A 22,733-nucleotide genomic window follows, 5' to 3' on the forward strand; every position below is an offset into this window, starting at 1 on the left:
AACAGATGTTTGAAATCAGGAAGTGATGCCTTCCAGAGGAACTGCTAAAAATAAATCCTTAAAGTCCAACACAAACTCTCTGACACTTGTGGCATTTAATAGTCATAAATGATAAAATAATTATATCTATTGAAAACATATTTATGCATCTTTATATAAAATGAAAGTGGCCAAAACTGTTTTTTTTTAAAGAAATCACTAATCACACAAACGGACGCAACATGTCTGCGTATTTTTTAAAAATAAGAACCTTATGGTGAATTTGACAAGTAAATTTAAAGCGGGAAACCTAATGGAGCTGACATTTGAACAAATACACATTACGAAATTCAAATATTGCAATGCAAAATATTTTATTTCTAGAAGACATAGTTTAAGAGTACAACATAATATCAAGTACAGAAATCAGAAGAACAATTTTCAATGATTTCTGAAGTACTGTGTACCCATCTGAATATGTCGAGACTTCCACCCTGTGCGTAGTCCTAGATATCGCCCGGCTATCTCTTAACACAATAAGTACTTAAGTACTTAACACAATAGACTTTAAGCAATATTCGCACGTATATGTTTAAATACACGGAATGAGACTATCAATTGTGTACTCACTGATATAAACAGTTACATATCTTCACACTTCAATCAGCGAATGTCCTTCTTGCTGCTTTTGGACGCAACCATCGTTTCATTTTACAAAGGCGGCAATTATCTAACAAGATGGAGATTTATTGAATTTTTAGCTATTTTCTGCATTGTTCGGTGTTTGTCTTTTATAGCATTTTTTAAAAAACATGCTGTTCATAATTTTATTCTGGAAATTTTAAAATATAAAATTGGAGATTCTTCGCAGTGAGTGTTTTGAGTCCTACTCCGCTGGGGATTCCCTTTTGGGTGTTTGGTTTAGTTGTCTTTTCTTTTTGTAAAGTTTCTTCCGTTCGCTTTGTAGTTTCAATTAAAGATTAAAAGTTGCTGTTTTGATCCCCTTTTCTGGTGCCTCAAAGTTAAACCGCATCGCTGAACCACATTCTTACACAGAGAAAACTGCAACACAAGCACAACAAACCACTATCAGGATCTCTGGAGTGTATGATATACAAGTCACCAAGATATTTCTATACATCCAACACAATATGAGAACGAAACTATTATGGTAAATAACATTCAGAGCTGGAAATATTAATGGAAACATCTTATGTGTAAAACATACTGAAAGAATCTTGAATTTCACAATCATAATGCAAGCCAGACCAGTGAGGAACACAAAACCGACCTCCGATTAAAAAGGGAGAAAGCAATAAAATTGGGTTAATAAGTGTTTAGTGAATTATTATCTGAATACACGGATACTGGATGGCTTTATATTTTGCTTGTCTCTTTAGTTTGAGTGAGTAAATTATTTCACTGTCTGCACAGGCATCTAAACAGATGCACAACTTTCAGCATTCTTATACATCTGATTCATTTTAGCAGAGTGAATCTAAAGGTTATGTGTTTCTGTTGATTTTTCTTTTTCTCTCTCTCTATGTTTGGGACTTTTTCCCATCACATGTGCCGGTTTCTGCTAGCGTCTCTGATTCATGGATAAGTCCCTCATGGGTGCTATTTTCCTATCAAACAGTATTGCCATTGGTCAGTCGATGATCAGATGGTTATATTTCCTGCTGTCCTTTCTGGCATTTGGCCATCCCGAATCAAACCCATCTCGCTAACTGCTAATAGCACAGGCACTTGGACTAATACACAACAAATCATAACAGAGCACAGCCAACAAATGAGTTCGTATTTTGTGAACTCCACTTTCCCGGCGACTCTTGCCAGTGGGCAAGAGTCCTTCCTTGGGCAGATTCCGCTATATTCCTCCGGTTACGATCCTTTAAGACACTACCCGGCCACATATGGGGTTACAAGCATGCAGGATAAAAACTACCCGTCACCCTCTTACTACCAACAAGCCAACGGAGCATATGGGTGCAATCGGACACCCTGTGATTACGGTGCCCCTAGTTTTTATCGGGAAAAAGACCCTTCATGCGGCGCCTCTTCTACCAATTCTAAATACCACTCACTGGAAGATCCAACGCATTTTAACTCTGAACAACGTAAATACGAGAGTGCACAAAACAGAATTTTATATGGCGAGGTTGATGATCAGAAGAGTTCGCTTCCCGTGTACCCCTGGATGCAAAGAATGAACTCCAGTGGTGGTAAGTTTACACCTTTATACTTTGCGTTTTACATATTTGTTGAAAGAAAACTTTTCAATACAAGTTTACATTGAACTTAGCAAGAAATAGATGAGCAGTTAATTTCTTAAACCCCTCTCAGAAAAGAAAATTAAACGTTCGATTATTTCTTTAATACATTTCATATTTTGAGATACTGAATAATTCATTAAAACCCGACGTTTAGTACAGAAGATTAATATGCATGTGTATATAAAATGCAACGCTGACCTTTAAATATGAGGCATCATCTGTTACTTTACTTTCCCTTAATATTTTACTGTGCAGCCAACAGGCCCACCAGTTATAAAGTCTTAATTGAACAGAATGTAACCATACTATGAATGGAAATCATTATTTAACGTTTTAGAATCGCAGGTACTCATCAAACAGTTTATTATCAAACTCAGTAGTTTAACGTATAGCGTCCAATATAATCAATGCGATTCACTTGTCATTTATATGCTTCAGTACTATTTCCATATTACGTATAATAATCGACTGTTTTTTTATCCCCCTCTGTCTGTCCATCTGCCTCTCTGTTCCCTTCTCTCTCCTCCCCTCTTCCTTTACTTTTAATGGAAAGCCTCAGCATTTAATCCAAATGGACGACGCGGGCGGCAAACCTACACTAGATATCAAACTCTGGAGCTGGAGAAGGAGTTCCACTTTAACCGCTACTTGACCAGAAGGCGCCGGATAGAGATTGCACACGCACTTTGCCTCACAGAACGCCAGATCAAAATCTGGTTTCAGAACAGGCGCATGAAATGGAAAAAAGAGAACAAATTGCTCAGCTCCTCGCAATTAAGCGGAGAGGAAACAGAGGAAAAATCAGCAGAGTGAAAACAACAGAAAGAAAGGGGAACGCTATGCAGTTCTTCAATTAAAAATGAATAATGGATATTAAAAGTTTACATTTTGTTTGCTGTTGCGCACCAGTGGAGTTGTACATTTCCGTATTTGTTGTGAGATTTATTATAAAGTTATGCATTCCTTTGGTCTAGCCAAACAGGCAATATTTTACATTGGTGTCAATAGTTTAAAAACACTAGGAGTATTCCATGGATTCTGCATCTCAACTGAGCTGTTGCAATATTGTGATTTCTTTGACGTTCGTCTCAGCTCTCAAGTTAATGATAGTGGATGTTTTTTTGTGAAATGTGAGCGACTATTTTTGATTTATTTTATCAATGTATGCGTGCGTGTGTGGAAATGTGTGTGTGTGCGTGTGTAAATCACACAATGAGGTCTAAATATTGTATTTTGGATTGTTTTCGTAACGGAGAGAGAAAAATAAAAGCAAATATCTTAAAATGGAGTAAGAGGTTATTTTTTTATTTGTTTTCTGTTAAATTAATGTGATTGTAGCATGCGTGATAATTTTTTTAAAATGAGGCATCTTTATTTGGAATGATAATAAAAAGTTTTTTTCTAAAAAGAATGTGTATTTCTCAATTTAAGAATCATAATATGCATGAAAACCAATTGATGATTTGACAGACAGACATATTATAAAAACTACATTTTCAATATCTCTACTCATAGCTTATCCAAGCCTAGATTGCGATCTATCACAAAACAAAAAGTTGACAGTCCTCATTGAATTTCTCGTAATTGATTTATCTCTGATTTCCCTTCGAATTTAAATTTCATTCCAGTAATCAGCTTATTGCCCGCTTCTAAAAAGCATACTGGATTATAGAAACATTATTGGCTAATGATACCAGGCAAATCTTTGAAATTCGCAACCAGCATATGCAGAAAGGAAGCACAGGATATTGCGGCTTTTCACAACTGCTTTTCTGGTTTCAAGATATTTTATTCTCCGCTACACAAGCAAGCGAATGCCTCTCGGCATACGTCTATCTAGATGTGCGTCCCAGTCATGCCACCATCTTATTAACTCACATTTCCTTAAAAAGGAGTTAGAGCTTGCAGCCATAACGATGCATGCCCGCAAACCCCATCACATTTTGTATAATGCATATTAGAACTTTAATCCTTCCTCACACAATATAAGACAACATTGAGCCCCCAGAAATGCTGGAGTGCCTGTGCTAATTATTCACCGAACCTCTAGGAGGTGAGTTGTACGAAGGATTTACGCGGACTCGCTAAAAGATCGTAGAACGTTAGTGGGGTTGTGCTTACTGTATAAAAGAACGCAAATGAAAGAGTCGTGTCTCCAGAATGTTAATTAGCATTGTTAACTTTGGCACTTAAATCAGAAAAATTGCATGGTAATTTTTTAAAAGAGCATATTAATCCTGAATTGGGGAGGTGATACAAGGTAGTTCAAACATATTTTCTAAGTAGATTCCTTCAAAGCACATTAATGAAAAGAAATGTGCTGCTCGAGCAGCCCATGGAGTGCCCCAGGGTACAAATTAGAACTTTCTAAAATTTAGTCTCTCCCTTGTCTTGAAAGAGTCTGTGCAATTTGAAGATAAAAGTTTTTTTGAAAAAAAAGCATACTTTATACGCAACATTTCATAACGAATGTCAGTCCCGCAAACATACAGGAACGATAAAATTAGCAAATATCAATGCTTACAACGACAGGACCAAAGGTAAGTCGATGAACGCGCGTACATTTAACTGACTAGTCAAGGATGGCAAGTTAATTGTTTTTAAATGTATCTGGTCAAAAAACGAAATAAATTGCTCCACTCCAAGTATAGCTATAAAACGTGATTTCCAATTCAATTGCAAGATAATTGAATAGCCGTTTTATGTTCAGCATATTTGATTTTTAGCGCTTTTAAACAAATGCACTGTCAAAAGTTAAATAAGATGTGTAACAAAATGCAATGCAATATTGGAAAATATTGATTTGAGGTAGGTAAATTTAAAAGGTAACTTTTTTGTTGTTTTATTATTTATACAACAATACCAATGTTAATAGATAAGCAATGACATTAATTCGTGTAATTGAGACGGAGCCCAGTAGGTGGCGCACTCTGCAAACCTGGCCACCATTTGGAACCTCGCATTCACATGGCGTAACGATTCTCGGATCGTCATTATTTGTAACCATAGAGCATGAATTACCCCTTGAGGTCATCAGTGAGAATTTACGACTGGTCAACAAAAGCACGTGATTCCGACTCGCACCCCCCATATTTGGCCGCATACATAGAAGCGAACGAAGTACAGTCATTTCTATAATTCATTAATATATCATAAATCGTGCAGGACTGGGTTATAACGACTAACAACCACAAATCAACCCAAAAAAACCCAAATGAGCTCTTACTTTGTAAACTCATTCTCCGGTCGCTATCAAAATGGCCCGGATTATCAGTTACTTAATTATGGGACGAGCAGCTCCGAGAACGGACCATACAGGGATTCAGGCACCATGCATTCAGGCACTTACGGCTACAACTACAATGGTATGGACCTTAGCATCACCCGTTCAGCTTCCTCTAACCACTTTGGAGTGGTTAATACAGAAAAGTCCAGAAGCTATCCTCCAGCTACAGAAACCAGGTTCAGGCAAGCAGCGAGCTGCACCCTCTCATCTCCAGAACCCCTTCCTTGTTCCGGCAAGGACAGTCACGGAGTCAAGGGTTCCCCATCCGACCCGACTACCTCCTCTAGTTCAGCAAGTAATTTTACAGAAATGGACGAGGCCGGAGCATCCTCGGATGCCGAAGAGGGCACTCCAACCAACAACAACAACCATCCCAGGGCACAGCAAGAACCAGCACAAGCAACAACACCAGAACAGCAGCCACAAATATTTCCTTGGATGAGAAAACTGCACATTGGCCATGGTACACTTTAATATTGTTTATCACTCTAAATATTGCTCTGTGGTCAGGTAATAATTCATGGTGTCCTATTGTGCAACCTAGGTGACACAAAATATGAACAATGTGTTTCTTTGCTCTACAGAAACTAAACTAAACATTTTTCCGTAAATTTAATTTAAATCATTAAACAACAATGTTATAACGTGTGTGTAAATATAATGCGCAATTCGACCAACAGAATTCAGTAAATATTAAAATAATTATATTTAATGCGGATAAATTGCAAATATTTTATGGTATATGGGATCCTAGTGTATCGAAAGCTAAGAATTGTGCTGCACAGATCAGCATAATAACAAAGAGAACTGTGCAGCAACCCTAGACAGTCAGTATTGCCGTGACCCATTTTCCATGGATCTGCTTGCAATTTCAGACTTTTTTAAAAAATGTATGAACATGTATATGTGCATGTGTGTGACTGTTCATATCTGGTATGTGTGTGTGAGAGAGCGTGTGTGTGTGCGTGTGTCTGTGTGTAGATAATTAGAAGAGCAGCCGTCAAGGCACAGGTTACATAGTCAGACAATGAAAAGGAAAATGATAATTAATAGCAATTCAGATTGGGACAATATACTTTCATTTTGATATACATGTCCGGAGAGGCCGTGGGGGAGATCATCTTCCAACTTTCCTAGTGTAAAATATATTTTCAAATGATTTTTTCAAGGAGATAGATAATTCAGCTTGGATTTAAAAAAAACCCCTTCCTGTATTTATTAGCAGATGGTATGGGTGGACCCGACGGGAAAAGAGCCAGGACTGCTTATACACGTTTTCAGACGTTGGAGTTGGAAAAAGAGTTCCACTTCAACAGATATCTAACCCGACGGCGGAGGATAGAGATTGCCCATGCTCTGTGTCTCTCAGAACGGCAGATCAAGATTTGGTTCCAGAACCGGCGAATGAAATGGAAAAAGGACAACAAGCTGAAAAGCATGAGTATGACGGCCGGAGCAAGCGCCTTTCAACCCTAACAAATCAAATGTAAAAATAACAGACACCGTGCACCAGTACTGTACAGCGAGGCACCTTTTTCTCCGCGTGTTGTTAAATATTTAAGATGAATTAAACTTTCCTGTGGTACTGCTAACATTTTTTTTCTTTTAACCTGTGTTGTCTTTCCGCTGTTAAATGCTTGTTGCTGTCTTAAGTATATCTGTGTCAGTGAACTGTTGGTGCTGTCTTGAAAAAGTAGCATGGTTTTTGTGGACTGTAAATGGTATAACTTATTTATAATTGACACAAGTTGTACAATTTGATCTTCTTTCCCTCCCACACGCTGATGAAAAGCTGAAATCTTTGCTCTTGCACTATCACCTCTGAAAAATATAACCACGTTCTTGTAAGTTCCTGTCCTTAATGCTGTCCGTGATTTTAAGCAACGTCTGTATGTCGAAATTCCATGTAGAATTCTAATCTTTGGTAATACATGTGGATAGATTCTGAAATCAGCGATGATTGTACACGATTATTTAGTGAGTTATAATGGTTGTAAATAATACAAAAAAGTTTATAATGTTGCCTATAGCTAGTCTGTAATGGGCAGAGTGATAAATGGCATATTTTCTGTGGAAGTGAATGACAACTGTGCTTAGCTCCTACAGTTTGCTGCCAACAAGCTTTTTGTATTTGTTTGTAGCTTAATTCGAAATAAAGTAAAAAGTTTCTGATAATCATCCCTTATCTCTGAAGTGTAATATGTTGACAGTAAATACGTTGGTATCTTATTACCCGGTGCAATGCGTTCTATTGCATCTGGGGAATACCTATTGTTGGTATCTCATATAATAAATATTAGTAGACATTTGAATATTGTTACGTGTTTTTGATATCTTAACTTCATGTCCTGTGTGTTTTATAAAGGCACATTAACGACGCACATAATGAATTTTCATTAACATCTATTGATTACTTCTCGTTTTATCACTTGTAATCACTTCTATAAGATATTATTATAAGGTAACCATACCTGGTTCTATTAGTTTAGCGTTCATGTTGAATCCTAAATCTTATCTAAGTCTTACTGTTTTGCGTGCGCGGCTGAGTAGCTCGTTTATATTTAAAGTCAGTATTTATGTGAGTTGACTTCTTGCATCTGGATCTAACTGAACCCGTCATCTTCTAGATAAACACTTCAACAGGGTTGTTTTCTGTTCGCTGCTGTCGTGTATTTTCGAAAAAAATAGGGTGTCTCGGACTTGATTTCTGCGCCATGTCCCAAGAGACTTGTACAGTAACAAGGTGTACTGTTTCGAAGTTTGTCTACATGACGAATTATACGCGTTCCTTTTGTAAACCTGGCTTCATTTTTGTGCAACAGGTAACCTTTAGTTTAGTTTAAACTCAACTTACCAAATGAACGTCCCAGTACTTATCGGTAGCTGATAAGTCACACAGCAAATATTAGGTCTATCCTGCAAAGTGCCTGCTTCCCTTGTGAATATAACAAACTACATATACAAGAAGTCGGTATGACATTGGGATGTCAAATGAATTGGGTATTTATCTCAAAGTTAGATCGTAAAAATCGCCCATACCGCAGGCAGATACCCCTACTGGCTCTCAAAAGTCACGTGGGGTCGTTAAAGTTAGTTTTATGGTTCTGGGGAGTTGACAAGGTACAATATATTTCACATTCTGTGTAATGTTAGTGACGCTGAACTTTATCTGACTGGGTTTGCAGAGACTGTAAGCGTATAATACGACTAGTCTTCTAGAGGAATAGAGCAGGACTCTCTCGACAGACCTGTAGGGTCCAAAACCTTTACTGACTACAGTTAAAATCACATGGAACTGTACAGCCCAAGGTAAGTTACGTCGAACTATAAACCACGACGCGTTGGCTCCTGGCAACAGAGCGCAGAGAAGCGTCCAAAATAAAACAAAAACCTTAAAAATGTTTAATTGACAGTAGTGGAAAGATTATAGCTTTTACAAATATATTTTTCCATCCCTTAATCAATGCAATGGGCCCAAGTTGTGAAAAGACGTAAGATAAGGTGGGACGGATTAATAGGCCTCATTCCTCGTGGCCGATTATTTTACTTAAATAGACTTAAATGTTTGTGATGTTCAATTGTATTTACATTGAGTTTCTTTTTCTATATTGCGTGGTTGAGAATTCGTTTTTTCCGTGTACTTGATGCAATTACAAAAATGTGCTTTGATTTTAGAACTTGATTTGTTAATCTTTACTTTGGAGCAAAGATTAAAATAAATATGAATTTGAAAGTTTTAGCTGTGAGCAAGGATGGGGGTAGGAATGCTCAAACATATTTGTAGTGTTAGTTGTTGATCCAGTGTAAAGTTTACTCTTGTTAATAGTCCAGATACAAAACCTAACTCAACCTGGACGCAGTTTCCTCGTTTCTACCTTAACTGCGTTTTATTTTCAAAATATCAACCGCGTTTTTGTAATTTCCTGGAACATCATTCTTCTGGAAAACGGGCAGTTCAGCATTGTCACGTGTGGATTAGTGTAACCTTTTGTAGTATATTCACATATATTGTTTAAAAAGGAAATCGGCCTTTTGAGGAAGGCCCTGTGCAGTCAAGGACGTCTTTGTATTATTTTTAAAGCACTAACTGGCTTATTAGTGTTCCAAATGCAAACACCCCCACTAACTGAATGCCGAAAAATTAATCATTATATATCTTTTTAAATAAGTCAAATGGATCGTCATTGTTTTAATGTTTAAAGGAAGGTACATCCAAGAACAATGCTTGTATAATATCGTAAAACTTTGCAAAGATTAAATGCAAAGAGGGCGCTACTTAAAAGCAGCCATGTTATGGTGGAATCTAATCTCAGACTGACCCATAATGATTTTTTGTGATTAAACTACTGCCCCGCCCCACCTTCTCCACTGCCTCACCTTCGGTGTCTCGCAAACTTGTTTTCAACTTTCCATCAGTAGGTTTGAGTTAGGCTGGGGTGCCGAACCTCTGAGCTATTTTAGTACTCACTATGTCGTCAAGGTGAGCAAGGGAACAGCAGAAATGTTAATATGCGCTAGAAGGCCTAAATGTCCAAAATGTCCAGAAACACCCATCGCCAATTGTAAAATATGATGGACTAGTAAAATATTTCCAAACTATTAAGTGCGCCATACTGTTCGCAACAGTTCTGGACTCATACTCGAGACCCAATCACTACTTCAAAATTATAGCCTTTAACTTTTGCAGTGCTGTCAGTTTTGAATTACAGACTTTTAGCCTCTATAAATGTCATCATTTTGAAATGTGACTCTTAAGTACGACTAATTGAACGTTGTGCAGACTTTTATACGAAAATGTTTCCTTTGGGGTTTCAAGTTGAAGTGAGAGACAGGGGAATAGGTGCTATATCAATTTGTTAGGCTAAAGAGATTCTTAACGCAAACAGATATCCTTTGATCCTACAGCAAATAATTATCCGAAGCAAGTATGGACTAACTTTTTATAATTTAGTTAGATTTTATTTAGATACTGCACTTACTGTATATTACAGTTCTTTAACAAGAGTATCACCCTTACTGTAATGGACTTCCTGTCATGCTAATCTGACAATTGTCTGCAAATTCTGAGGTTCATTGTAAAGATTACTTGTGCGATCACAAACTAGTCTAAGGAGAAATGTAGATACACAAGAGGAAAATTATACTTTGACATTTCTCATCAGTAAATGTCAAGTTTCTCACCCGTTGATAATCATTGTTGTGACATAGTCCTCGAATCCGTCAAGTTTTTAATTCTCGCCGCTTCCGGTCTGCAGTTTGGGGGCGGGGGAGGGAGCTTTTTAAATCAATGTTAGGAGTCAAAGTTTTTTTTCTCTCAGAAAGTCGAAGTGTTTCTGTCATCTTTTTTTATTGCCTTTCCGCGCTGATAGCTGAGGAAATCCAATGGGTAAACAGGAAAACACATCCCTGATGGAGGAAGTACATTGTGGTCTTGCATTTCATTTCTCATTTTATTCACAGTGTTCAGTGGAACTGAATGATTTTCTTCAACGTTCTGTTGTAAAAGGGGAGAGAGAAACAATTAATGCTATTTTTTCAAATTCCTGAATACATATTTTATTCGTGTGAGTATTACAGCGAAAATGGGTCATGGTTTTGAGTTTGAGATAAGACCGTTCTTTGCAATATCGCATTGTTTTGCTCAGAAACAAAATAATCTGTCACTTTCAGATCCACTTCCTACACCACCATTCTTTTCAGCCTTGGCGGTGTCCTACATTTGGCCCTTCATTTAGATTCCTCAACCTGATTTAAAGACAGGATGCTGAGGAAATACTTTGATATAATAGTTTATAATTAGTGTAAGTAAGAAACTGATAGAGCATAAATAATTATAGAAAAAGACAAATATATATAGGCTCTTGGTAGACACTGATAAGTTATTAAAAATATTAAACCCGGCCAAGAATGTTACAGTTGAGTGTAAGAAAGGGGATGCTAAATAGCATCAAATATGTTTGATGACTGGATTTTCCCTGTTCGAGAAATATACTGAATGGGTTCCAATTGCAGCTAACTCAACTAGGAAGAAAGTCATTATAAATATTTCATAATTAATTCTAAAACACAAATAACATTCCCACTCATTCCCAATCTATTTGAAGTTACCGGGCTTCCCTTCCTCTTTGAAAATCGACGTTTATGGTGTGAATCGATAGTGAATTGTAACATTACTAATTTGGTTTCAGGGAAAGTGGTGTTGTTTCTTTCCCCTTCTAACACAGATGTATCTGTTCTTGATACTATCAGAAGCGAATTATCTGTTCCACAGAAACGTACAGGATCGATAATCATCCCTATCAGGTTAAATGCACAGTCTAAAGGTGATGTATTTTCCTTAAGGTGATGTGCATCTGGTGCGCTTATAGTCACTAGATGGATAGGAGGACTGGGTTAAGGTTGTAATTTAGGGGGAAACGGGAACAAAAGGCAGTCACACAAACGCGCGACGGAGTCATAAAGGTGTCAGATGATTATATCGCCGTATTAAACATCTAGTTGCAGACGCATAGATAAAAGCATTCATATCTCATACGTTATCATTAACTCTTCCCCGTGGTTTCAACCGCCAGTAACTGGGATCACTTTAGGCCATAAACCGGCACCCTGTTCCAGAACGTGCGACCTAAGCGAGGCCAGCATACATATCATAGTCTAATTAAATGCAACACGGGCATAAGGTGAGATCTTAAATTACATATAACTATTATTTTCGATACATCTACTTCATTTAATAAATTGTTAAATGAAAGAAAAAACTATAAACCAAAATATAATTGGTATCAGGCAACATAATATTCCCCATACTGTAGAAAAGGCTTTGTTTTATTATGGTCCACAGGCCTTGCAGATTTTTAATCCATGATTACATTAAACAAGGTTGATGCCTAACATTTGCTATGCATCTGAACGAGACATTTTGCAATAGAAAACCTTATTCGTTCAGTTTCAAGAAAGTGCTACCAATATCCTGAACTATTTTATCCAGTATTCGTTATACAGCGTTTAAAGAATAAGACTACGACTTAATTGAATTGAATTGAATTTGGTTTAATTTAATTTTGCATTGCATTTAAGATTCTAAAATTATTACACAATCTGATGACAAAGATAATATAAAACCCTTGTTAATGCTTCATCTCTTGAGGGATTGTTCTGATGAGCTGCTTCCCTATATTAAATATACTCCGCTTTTATTAAACAAGTCATGATTACTGCCAGTGTAACGTCACACGTAACGCAGACAATAGAAAAAACTGACAAAGGTTTCGAAAAAAAATCTTGCTACTAACAACTTAAGATATTTTTCCGCAAGCAAAATCGGATTTATAAGCAGAATTTGAAATAAGTACTAACAGAACCAGGGGGGTTATTTTACACATGTAACGTGTCGGATCCGCCACCAGAGCCCGCTTCAGACCAAGTTCATAGTCATTATAGTCTCCTTTCTGCCACAACGCTTACCAGCCTTTCCATTGCAGTTAATCTGGTGGAACAGAGTCGGAGGAGTCTGTTTGATATCTCCCCAAAATGTTCTACTTATGCACTATCTGCAGTTTCTAAGTGCTGTAGTCATTTGTCTCTTCAAAACTCACCCTTTCAGTTTGTACATTTTTCTTGACGAATAGTGATATAAATTCATTCAAACTGTGCCGGTAAGAAAAAGAATATATTTTTGAAGAGTTCAAACCCAACTTTCAAGAAATTCCAGTATCTCAATAAAACCTTTCGATTTCTAGCTTATATGTCTTAAGTGAAGCAGCACTAAAGTTAAAATAAAATCGAGCCTCGTGGGGGGAAAACAAAACTGTACAGCAATACTGTCTGAGGATTGCGATGTTGAAACTGTTCATGGGGGCTTGTTAGTACAGCATTATAGCTAAGGGGTCAAAAAGTGGAGGGTCAAAAGTTTACGTCGTGCGTGACTTGGTGTTGTCTGCTTAGATAGACCCAGTTCGATGTCAATGGTAAAAGGGATGATCTTGGCTATCGGCACAGATGAGAAAATGATACCGAAGAATGATGTGGAAGTGGAAGTAGAGTTTAGCAATGAACAACAATCTACAAAGTAGGTAAAATAAGACGAGGGAGACGGAGAGAGACAGAGAAGTGGGAGTGGGGGTGGGGGTAACAGCTAACTATCCTGATCACGATCTTTGCAAAAACAGGGAGGATTAATTGATCCCTTTTATAGAACACTGCACAATAAATAGAAATCACAATATCCATGACGGAAGTAGCTGCGGTATAGGTTATAAGAGACTTTGAAAACACAAATGGACAAGACAAATAATTCCCGCCAGATGTAATCAGCTTTTAAAATCATTTGAGAGTCAACTTGTATGGATATAAAAACGGTTTATTTATAATGGGTGATATGACGAAAAAGGATGAATAGTAAATGTCTGTTGATTTTTCAGGACAAGAGGACATAAGATAAGTCAAGTCAAGTATACATTATACAAGTTAATTTGAAAATAGCGCGTAAAATTGGAGCTCATGTACAATCATCAGATTTTCAAACATATACAATCTTGACATGTATAGGTGTAAATGGAGAAAGAAAGCACAAGGGAGTTTAAAAAGTAGAGACAGAGTTTTTGGAATTAATTGACGAATTGCTGGGGTTTAAAGTATCACATAAAGCAAGGTCAGGCACGAAAAGCAGTAACACGAGACTCTAAAATTATTTTGCATATTCTTAAACATTTCATTTCTCCACGCATTTGCTTTTAGAATTTTCATCCAGTTACCTGCACATAGACCCTTAGAATGAAGTGTTCCCATTCAGAGAGACTGTGGGAATCTTGATTCCATTTTACAAAAGTGAAGAAAATAATAAGATCGATCTAACTTCTTGCCATAGGAGTCAAACGTATTTTAAATTAAGTAGGTATTAGTCCTTTTTAAATTATTATTAATGCGTATTTGTTGCTTACTACACCCAATAGAAGTTTTTTTTAAGTGTTGCAAACCATGTTGTCCGATCATTTAAACAAAGTAAGGCATTTAAATCTGTCTGCAAGGCAATGGCTTTGGGGTCGTTCTGCGCACCGAACACGTTTTAAATCTGTTTACACTATAGTTGCTCTGCAATAAATCTGTTCAAAGTAAATATACAAGCTCTTACATTTGAATTAACATTTTGTGTAGCAAGCTACCAGAAGTATTTCCAAACACACATTTATAGAGAGTGAGGGGAGAATTAGGGGCTACATGCTCTTCTAGTTACCTTGCATTGTCTTCCATTCACATCGAAACTAGTGCTTTTATATAAGATAATATTGTAAGCGTGAAATCAATGTGTAACCGCATACCTTTTCTTATTTTTTACAAAGACAGCAGAGATATATTTATTATTTTCAATTACCATAGCTGAAATTAGAACGAATGGAATTTAAGGGTTTTTAAAAATCATGACTAGATTATGTTTATGTCTTACATAACTTACTTGTACTTTATATATATATATATATATAAAAGCATTTCCATAGCACCTTTCACGTCCTCAGGTCTCCCCAATGGGCTTTTACAGCAAATTGAGTACTTTTTGAAATATGGTCACTATGGCAAAGTGGGGATTATATATTTACTTTCCACTCGCTGGTATAAATGGAATACAAAACACTATTTTTGCATATAAAACTGTTTTGCATCGGCTTAAATTCGGCACTAAACAAGCTGTCTATACTCGGAAATGGCGAAAAGATCATATTCACCTGAAATCACATGGGCGTTCTTTTGTTTTCTTTCTGTTCATAAGTTCGCATGTATTTGTATGTATTCTCTATAAATGTCTGTTCAGATACTTGTTTATTCAATACCTTAAATTCGTTATTTTAGGCCACTGTAGTTTCTATAATATACAAGGTTCTTTTTGAGGGGGAGGGGAAGTAATCATCAACACGAACAGTAACAGCACCATGGGGATGTTTATATCATTTAATGCCAACTATGACTGTGTTATGATGGGCAACAAACATATGACTTAAACAATGCATTTCGCCAAGAACGTCGAGCTAACAACAATTGATTGAATCGGTGTCATAAACCTGCAATTTGCTCAATCGTAACCGAAACATTCACTCAAAATCAACATTCACCAAACTCCTCGCATGAAATTGAAATTCCTACTTTGTATACTAAATAACATGCTGGAATTGGAAAATACGTGAACATATTTATAAATGCATGTCTCCGTGTTTAGCACTGTACCGAGACAGTTTTACTAATCTGGTAATAGATAGAAAATGCATCAGGAGAAAATGGAGAAGGAAATGAAATATAGTTTGAGCAAGTTTGAATATAAGTTCATCAACAAATTTGCTGACATTTGCCTGGAGGGGGTTGTGTCGAGTGAGCGTATTCTCCTTAGTTTTAATTAGAAAATCCTCTGACGTGTTAAAACAATCGTCTTCAACAAATTAAATCAATTCGCTGTTACACACATGCACAAAATGTGAAATGTGCTGGGGCTTTTTATTCGCCTGATGCCTTATCTCTTTATGTTATTCTTTGACTAATCCAATGTAATAATACATGAAATATGCAACTGTGAAAAGGATAACATTTCATATTCATGCAACTAAGCATGCACAAGAAAACAGATCTATTAATTACTTTTGTTATTCAAATTGGAATCTGGGTACGTATCTGCCAATAGAGGACTAGAGCTGTGACTTGTATAATAAATATTTGATGCTAATGGAATCACAGAACATGCAATGCTTGAGAGAATTTCCAGATCTTTACTGCTGTTTTGGGTAAACTCCTGCCTTGCTATTTTTCTCAAACGTAATGACCTGAGCAAAATTCAATATGACTGAGAGACCTATCCATACTATAGAACTTGTAGAGGGGGAGAGTCCAAGAGCGGGGTGAAACTCAGGTCAAAGCGTCTAACAAATATTAAAATGTACTCGGACGCACGGCACGCCTTGGTGTTTAACAAAGACTGTCAGTGTATGAGATTAATACGAAAACTGAGGGAGAAAACAAAATGTTCACCAGGCCGGTTCTCGGCCACTTCTTAAAAAGCTGCTAGGCATTTCGAATGGGGGAAAAAAGAGGGCTGCTGGAAAGCCTTACTCTAACTAGATGTTATCAGTGCAAGAACAGACAAAGGAGAACGAATATGTTTGTGTTGAAGTTGGTAATTTCGACCTCTCTGTTCGATTTTTTTGCAAAGCCCAAACCAGCGCGTTCTGTAATGTATAATTTGAGAATGTAGAGGAAGAAAGACAAAAGGGTTTTTGTGTGTGTGAGAGGGTATGTATGTGATTTAACGCAATCAGAAAAGTATTCTAAGATGCAGGAGTAACTTGGTGACATGTTTAGCCTTGAACTAACCTCATTAGATGGAAGAGTTGGGGTCGATGTTGAGAGAGGTGTGCGTTTGAGTGTGCTTAAAACAGAATATCACAAAATAACTTTGCAAAAATGATCAGAATATGTAATTTAAATACCAGTAATGCAAAATTAAACGCAATCACTTAATTGCCGCCGTGTTTCTAAATATATAAAGAATGTTGATATTTATATTAATACAGAAAGTATACTTAGTATGTTCATAGTATTTGCATGTTCAATTGTTTAAATCACTATCATTGGCTGTCGTGAGTCCTTTGCTACAGTAAGGTTGAGGCCTGCGTTTCACTTCTCCTATGGCAAGCTACAAACAGGAGGGGAAAAGGCCTCCCCCATCCCGCTGATGTTTGCATCCTCTGTTAGGATAGCAATCTGTAGCGAGATTCTTTTGAAATGCAGAGCAGATAGGGACAGTAAATATATTCATCTTCCAAACTTCCGAAATGTCGACATTTTTATTACGGCGAGTTAAACAAAGCACTAGGATGATCTTTTATGAAAAGACACCTTTGAAAGAGCTCCACGTTTCCTTTTTAACTGCGATAGTGAAAACATGTTTAAAAGACACAGCTGTAAAGGCCAAAGCTATTGGACCAGAGTAACATTACATAAAATTCCTCTTCTGATTTTTGGAAGGTTTGAATGGCAGTGATCAACATGATCGTAAAGCTAGTCCTATAAAAAGGGGCTTTTTAAAAAAAAGCCATAAAGTCTTTTTATATACGGGGGAGGACTGAGAGTCCCTGTATCATTTTAATGTTTTATTACTATCGGAAATAGGGTTCTTTGAAACAAGTTCGGATGGTGCAAACAACATTGGTCCCTATTCATAAAAGAGTTTTGTGTTAAAACTATTTGGTATTTCTTTTTCTCCGTCGTAAATTAATTTAGATTGGTAACATTTGTAATATGTAATTTTATGGGCAATTTATGGCAGCCATTGTATTTAAGAAAAAAAGGTGTTACCCTGAAGGAAATTACTCGGGTCATTTTAGTTGGTCTTTTAGTACCCACTATTTGGGCCGCGTGCTACATAAAGATAAATCACCCAGGTACATCACAGTAACACTCATTCTTTTATAGGAATTTATCAGAGCGGAGGGTGCATGATTTTCACAATGTTTGCTGTAAGATTTATGTAACCACTGCGTGCAGACTCCTCCACTGCTTCTGAATAAATTAAATATAAAGAAAATTTCTTTGTCTCTGTTGCAGCTGGAAACAAACTTTTGGGAAAGTATCACATGTGACTTATCCTCCTATCTGGCCGCTTTAGATCTGACTGCTGGCTGTGTGCTTGTGCGATAATTCGAAGTTGGCCCTCAAAGTGGATTCTTTGGATTCTTCCAGAATACTTTGTTCAAAATTTACTGACATTACTTTCGTTACATTTGCAAAACGGAGCGCCTCATTTTTCATAAAAGATGCATGAATGACAATACAAATTGCTGAAAGAAATCGGAGAAAGGGGTCCTCACTCAAGTTGTGCAGATACATATAAAACACACACATGTATGTGCACTTGGTTCAATGATGCGTGCACATTTACATGGATGTTCTTGAACGTCTCTGGGCTACAAAAATGCTGAAAAATATGTCTGTCCTCTATATATACCCTGTAGATCCGAATTTGTGTTGACAAAGTTGTGGTCACAAATTCGTATCTAGGGGAGTATGTAGTCGACACAAACGCTACAACATTCACCCGGAAGACAGAAGAATATGTTCACGCCTAGAATCTTCTTCGTACAAATCGATACTATAGCTAAATAAATAAAAGCGAAACATAGTATTCATCTACCTGATTCTGCGGATCAGACTGCTGCTTGGAATGACGTGCTGCCCTTTTTATTCCCTTTTCAGTCTTGTTGCAACAACTCTCAGCACTCTGGTGCTGTATTTGTTACGTCATTTAAATATGGAATGTTACTGTTACCTTTTTCGATAATCCCGCGCATACCTCCGTTAAAATGGTCAGCTTTACAGGGTTTGTTATGACTTAGAAATTAATCAATTCGAAACCCCCACGCATGTCGTTTGCTGTCCATGAAATTGCAGTCTACCATACATTAAAAGTATATGAGCATCTTCAATTATTTAATTTCAGTTAATTGTGGATTTCTTCAGAGTTTATATGTATCATTTTTAATAAAACGTTGCAGTTATTTGTGTCATGTCTTCTCGAGAATTCTGAAACATTGCGGTTTCACAAATAAAAAGGATGTAGTTGTCCCATTGCAGAGTGCACACTTTTAATTAAAGTCAACGAAATGCATTCAATGTAGCAATAGGCAAACGTGTATTAATATTCCTTCCACTCTTTGGGACCATGATCTTAATCGAACATGGGCAACTTCGTTTAGACTTGCGTGTGGTTGTTACCTCTGAAATATTTTTCTCTTTTTTAATTGTACGTATTCTGGGGATGTTTCGCAGGGAATCGTTTCAACTAGAGATATTCTGGGTGAAAATCGCCAGACTAATGCATTGCTAAATGCAATTTGTTGACTTAGGTGTCCTGAATTAGTTGATGAATTTTCTATTGATCCAAAGCAGCCCGATTTATCTTTGCCAGCCAAAACGCCTTCCTCCTCCCCAAGCTCTGCAAAGGCGTTAGCATTGCCATTACAAAAAGATTTACAAGCCATGGATAGATTCTAACATATAACGTCCTATTTTATGTTTTTTTTGCAAAGCTAAGTCTTTTTTTTGGAAGTGATATCGACTGGTAAGAAACCAGTGATCATATAACAAACCCGTTTGGACGACGTCAATTCTGCAAAGCGGACTTAAAGGAAAAAGGTCCTATCTGCAAACTTGCCAAGTTTTAGGAATAAAAAAGGCACATTAAATGCTGTAATCAAAAACTGTTTAGGGGAGAAGCTTGGGAGCATTCAACGTCCAATTCTATTTCCTTATCCGGGAATCGAACGGGACCTACCATTGGCTGCCGGTGTCACATGAACGCCTAACTTTGTTCACTTGACAGTAAAGTAGGAGGGTTTAGGTAACAGGAAAAACGGCTGGGTTAGAAAAAATTTTGAGTTATTTTGCATTTCAGATATTAAAGGTCATGAGTTCGTTTTTGATTAATTCTAACTATGTGGACCCTAAATTTCCACCGTGTGAAGAGTATTCTCAGAACAATTACCTACCAAGCCATTCTCCGGAATACTTTACCCGGGCACGGGAGCCCGGGTTCCAGCATGAGGCGATGTACCCGCGGTCAGCGTACAGCGAGCAGCCCTACTCCTCTTGCAGCAACCTCCAGGGCTCGGGCGAGCAAGTCGTGGCGCCTAGGGGTCACGTACAATCGCAGACCGGCCTGCAGAACCACTTAGACAAGCATGGCCACCAGTGTGTCTCGGTGACTCCAAGCCCACCGCCCTCTTGCAGTCAGAACTTCAGCAACCAAAACACTCCTTGTTCCAAAGAGCCTGTGGTTTATCCGTGGATGAAGAAATTACATATAAACGTCGGTGAGTCGTTTGCCTGGGCTTTTTACCACCTGAAAGCCCGGGATCTATTGCACCCACTGTAAATAGCCATTCTTTAGATTTACGATCGCCTATCTGGAGGTCAGTAATCACATCCTCCATAAATTTTTATTGCAGTACAATTACACTTCTGGCCATGTGCCTTTGATGTGTTGTGTCCAAGCCGCTCAGATCTCTTTGAGCAGCAGTTAATGATAGAAGTGAACTTTTACATTTTTCTTACGCTAATGCTTACTTTAAGTGCACTAATTCTATTCCTTGTGAGATTCGTGGTGTTCAGTCAGTTATTTCTGTGTTGTTGCTTTTTGTTCAGTGAACCCTAATTACAAAGGAGGGGAACCCAAACGCTCCCGCACTGCTTACACGAGGCAGCAAGTTCTAGAGCTGGAGAAGGAGTTCCATTTTAATCGGTACCTAACCCGGAGACGCAGGGTGGAAATAGCCCATTCTCTTTGCCTGTCAGAACGACAGATTAAAATATGGTTCCAGAACAGGCGAATGAAATGGAAAAAGGACCACAAGTTGCCAAATACCAAAATCAGGTCTACTACAGGCTCCTCATCCTCTGCAAGTCATCAATCGCAAGGAAGCTCTCAGAACCAGGAGCCAAGTGGACCATCAGCCACATTATAGCTGCTCTTGTGGGAGAGAAAGTGGTAGACGCGCGCATAAGCATAGAATTTTAACTGAAAGACTGTTTATTTATAATGGCAAAGTCTAAGCTGTAAATACTCCGATTTTGCCCACTCCTCTCACCCCTCCCCCATAAGTAATATTGTAGATTGCAGTTTTCAGAAGAGATTGGCAAAGATGAATCCTCGTTTCATCTTTAATCACGCCAAAGTCTCCCCATTTGTCATGTTTACTTGGTGGTACAAAGGATGAACTCTATGCCTACGATTACCTCGACAGCAAACGAACACTTTAATAAATGAGGCTCCGTTTCGTCAACCTGGGATGACAAACTGTCTTTTATTCACACAAAAACAAACTCACAACAAGAATGTTGAAGCAGTTCGGCAAGATGGCCCTTGTGGTTTTAAGCTCGAAGTCATTTTCCAATGGGGTTTACAAAAAGAAACATTTTGGGTATTTTCTTTGGAATATTACACTGACATGTACTCCATTTCCTCAGACGTTAAGATCCCAAATATATTACTTTCGGTGCCAATAAAAATGTATGTAGTTCGACTTTAAAAGCAAACGTGTAAAGATCATATGTAGGAATAAATTATGTCAACAAAGTTATTTAAAGTGTTATGAAAATGTTGCATGTGACTTGTACAGCCACGATACAATACTTGCTTCTGGCCTTAGTATTAGTAAATTGTACATTAGCTGAAAGAAGTGGACGGTTAGGTAGATAAACTGTTTTAATTTCCTTATCACTCTTTATGACATTCCAAACTATGAAGTTTAGCAGCTACATCGTTCGGGCCCACAGGAGTTTGTATTTTCGTTAGCAGTCTATGTCCTTGCATTGTTCTGTATGTATTGACTCTCATCCAGACCAAAATACGTGTAAATAGTAATAACCGAAATAAATTTTTTTCAAGGTGTATCTTTTCCTTTGTTTATTTATACCTAGTCTGCTGGTCCAATTCTCGAAGCAATATGATCTGGTGACATGACTGCAGATTTTTCTAAGCTCATCCATCTGTGTGAGTTGGCCAGGGTGATAACAAAGGACATTGGCTTGGTGGAAATATTGCCAGAATGGGTACACCTCAAAACAAATGCAATGCTTATCCTACATTGTTAAAGGCCTTTATACCTGTTTGTGGATATAGATGTATTGTACAATAATACAATAGAGTAATAAGTTTGGAAAACACTCTTTTTAAAGATTGGCTACTTCACTCTAGTTATCTGTTATTTCTTAATTGTTTAGGATCACTACCAGATCTCTTTTTTCTCTTGTACAATCCTTAATCTTTTAAAGTTAAATCCATTTCTATTTTTTATACTATACCTTTTAGCATTTTTTCTTTGTGCATGTGCGTTTGGGTATTGGAAAGGGATTGGAGGGTGTAATGGTTCAAGCTTTGACAAGCAAATAGATAATCAAGAAGACAAATGACCTCTTTTGTCAGATGAAGCTCCATATTAATTTTAATTTTCTTTCGTATAGCACATTGCATATGCAATCTGGAATCTGAAAATGCAGCAAATATCGAAAGAAAACCTAACTGGAATTTATATCACTGCACAACACAATATTCTACATTTGGGAGAAATATTCTCTGGTTCAAGAGTTTAATTCACTGATGCACGTGTTTTGACTTAGTCCTGCAATTTAACAAATAATATTACCAAACTACATTTTGA

General features: G+C 37.4%; 3 protein-coding genes and 1 long non-coding RNA gene across 5 annotated transcripts; 3 read left to right on the forward strand and 1 right to left on the reverse strand.

The window, feature by feature from the left end:
• Window positions 1-338: 338 nt before the first annotated feature.
• LOC144500783 (uncharacterized) lies at window positions 339-20,198 on the reverse strand. The gene is made up of 3 exons (XR_013499011.1): window positions 20,064-20,198; window positions 10,723-11,035; window positions 339-1,041 (listed from the first exon to the last, which is right to left on the reverse strand). It is a non-coding gene; the product is annotated as an uncharacterized LOC144500783 (long non-coding RNA).
• hoxb6a (homeobox B6a) lies at window positions 1,635-3,658 on the forward strand. Its single transcript, XM_078224222.1, has 2 exons — window positions 1,635-2,204; window positions 2,809-3,658. The coding sequence occupies exons 1-2, from the start codon at window positions 1,646-1,648 to the stop codon at window positions 3,066-3,068; spliced, it is 819 nt and encodes a 272-aa protein (XP_078080348.1). The 5' UTR covers window positions 1,635-1,645; the 3' UTR covers window positions 3,069-3,658.
• Window positions 5,321-7,719, forward strand: hoxb5a (homeobox B5a). Of its 2 annotated transcripts, none has more exons than XM_078224224.1 (2): window positions 5,321-6,004; window positions 6,767-7,719. In XM_078224224.1, exons 1-2 carry the CDS (start codon window positions 5,470-5,472, stop codon window positions 7,015-7,017), a joined length of 786 nt encoding a protein of 261 aa, XP_078080350.1. In that variant the 5' UTR covers window positions 5,321-5,469; the 3' UTR covers window positions 7,018-7,719. The 2 variants fall into 2 exon arrangements, with proteins under 2 accessions (XP_078080350.1, XP_078080349.1); XM_078224223.1 differs by having other exon boundaries at window positions 5,325-6,004; window positions 6,764-7,719.
• Window positions 19,918-21,964, forward strand: hoxb4a (homeobox B4a). Its single transcript, XM_078224225.1, has 2 exons — window positions 19,918-20,387; window positions 20,719-21,964. The coding sequence occupies exons 1-2, from the start codon at window positions 19,982-19,984 to the stop codon at window positions 21,036-21,038; spliced, it is 726 nt and encodes a 241-aa protein (XP_078080351.1). The 5' UTR covers window positions 19,918-19,981; the 3' UTR covers window positions 21,039-21,964.
• The last annotated feature ends 769 nt before the right edge of the window (window positions 21,965-22,733 follow it).

This window comes from Mustelus asterias, chromosome 11 (assembly GCF_964213995.1).
Source record: "Mustelus asterias chromosome 11, sMusAst1.hap1.1, whole genome shotgun sequence".
Lineage (NCBI taxonomy): Eukaryota > Metazoa > Chordata > Chondrichthyes > Carcharhiniformes > Triakidae > Mustelus > Mustelus asterias.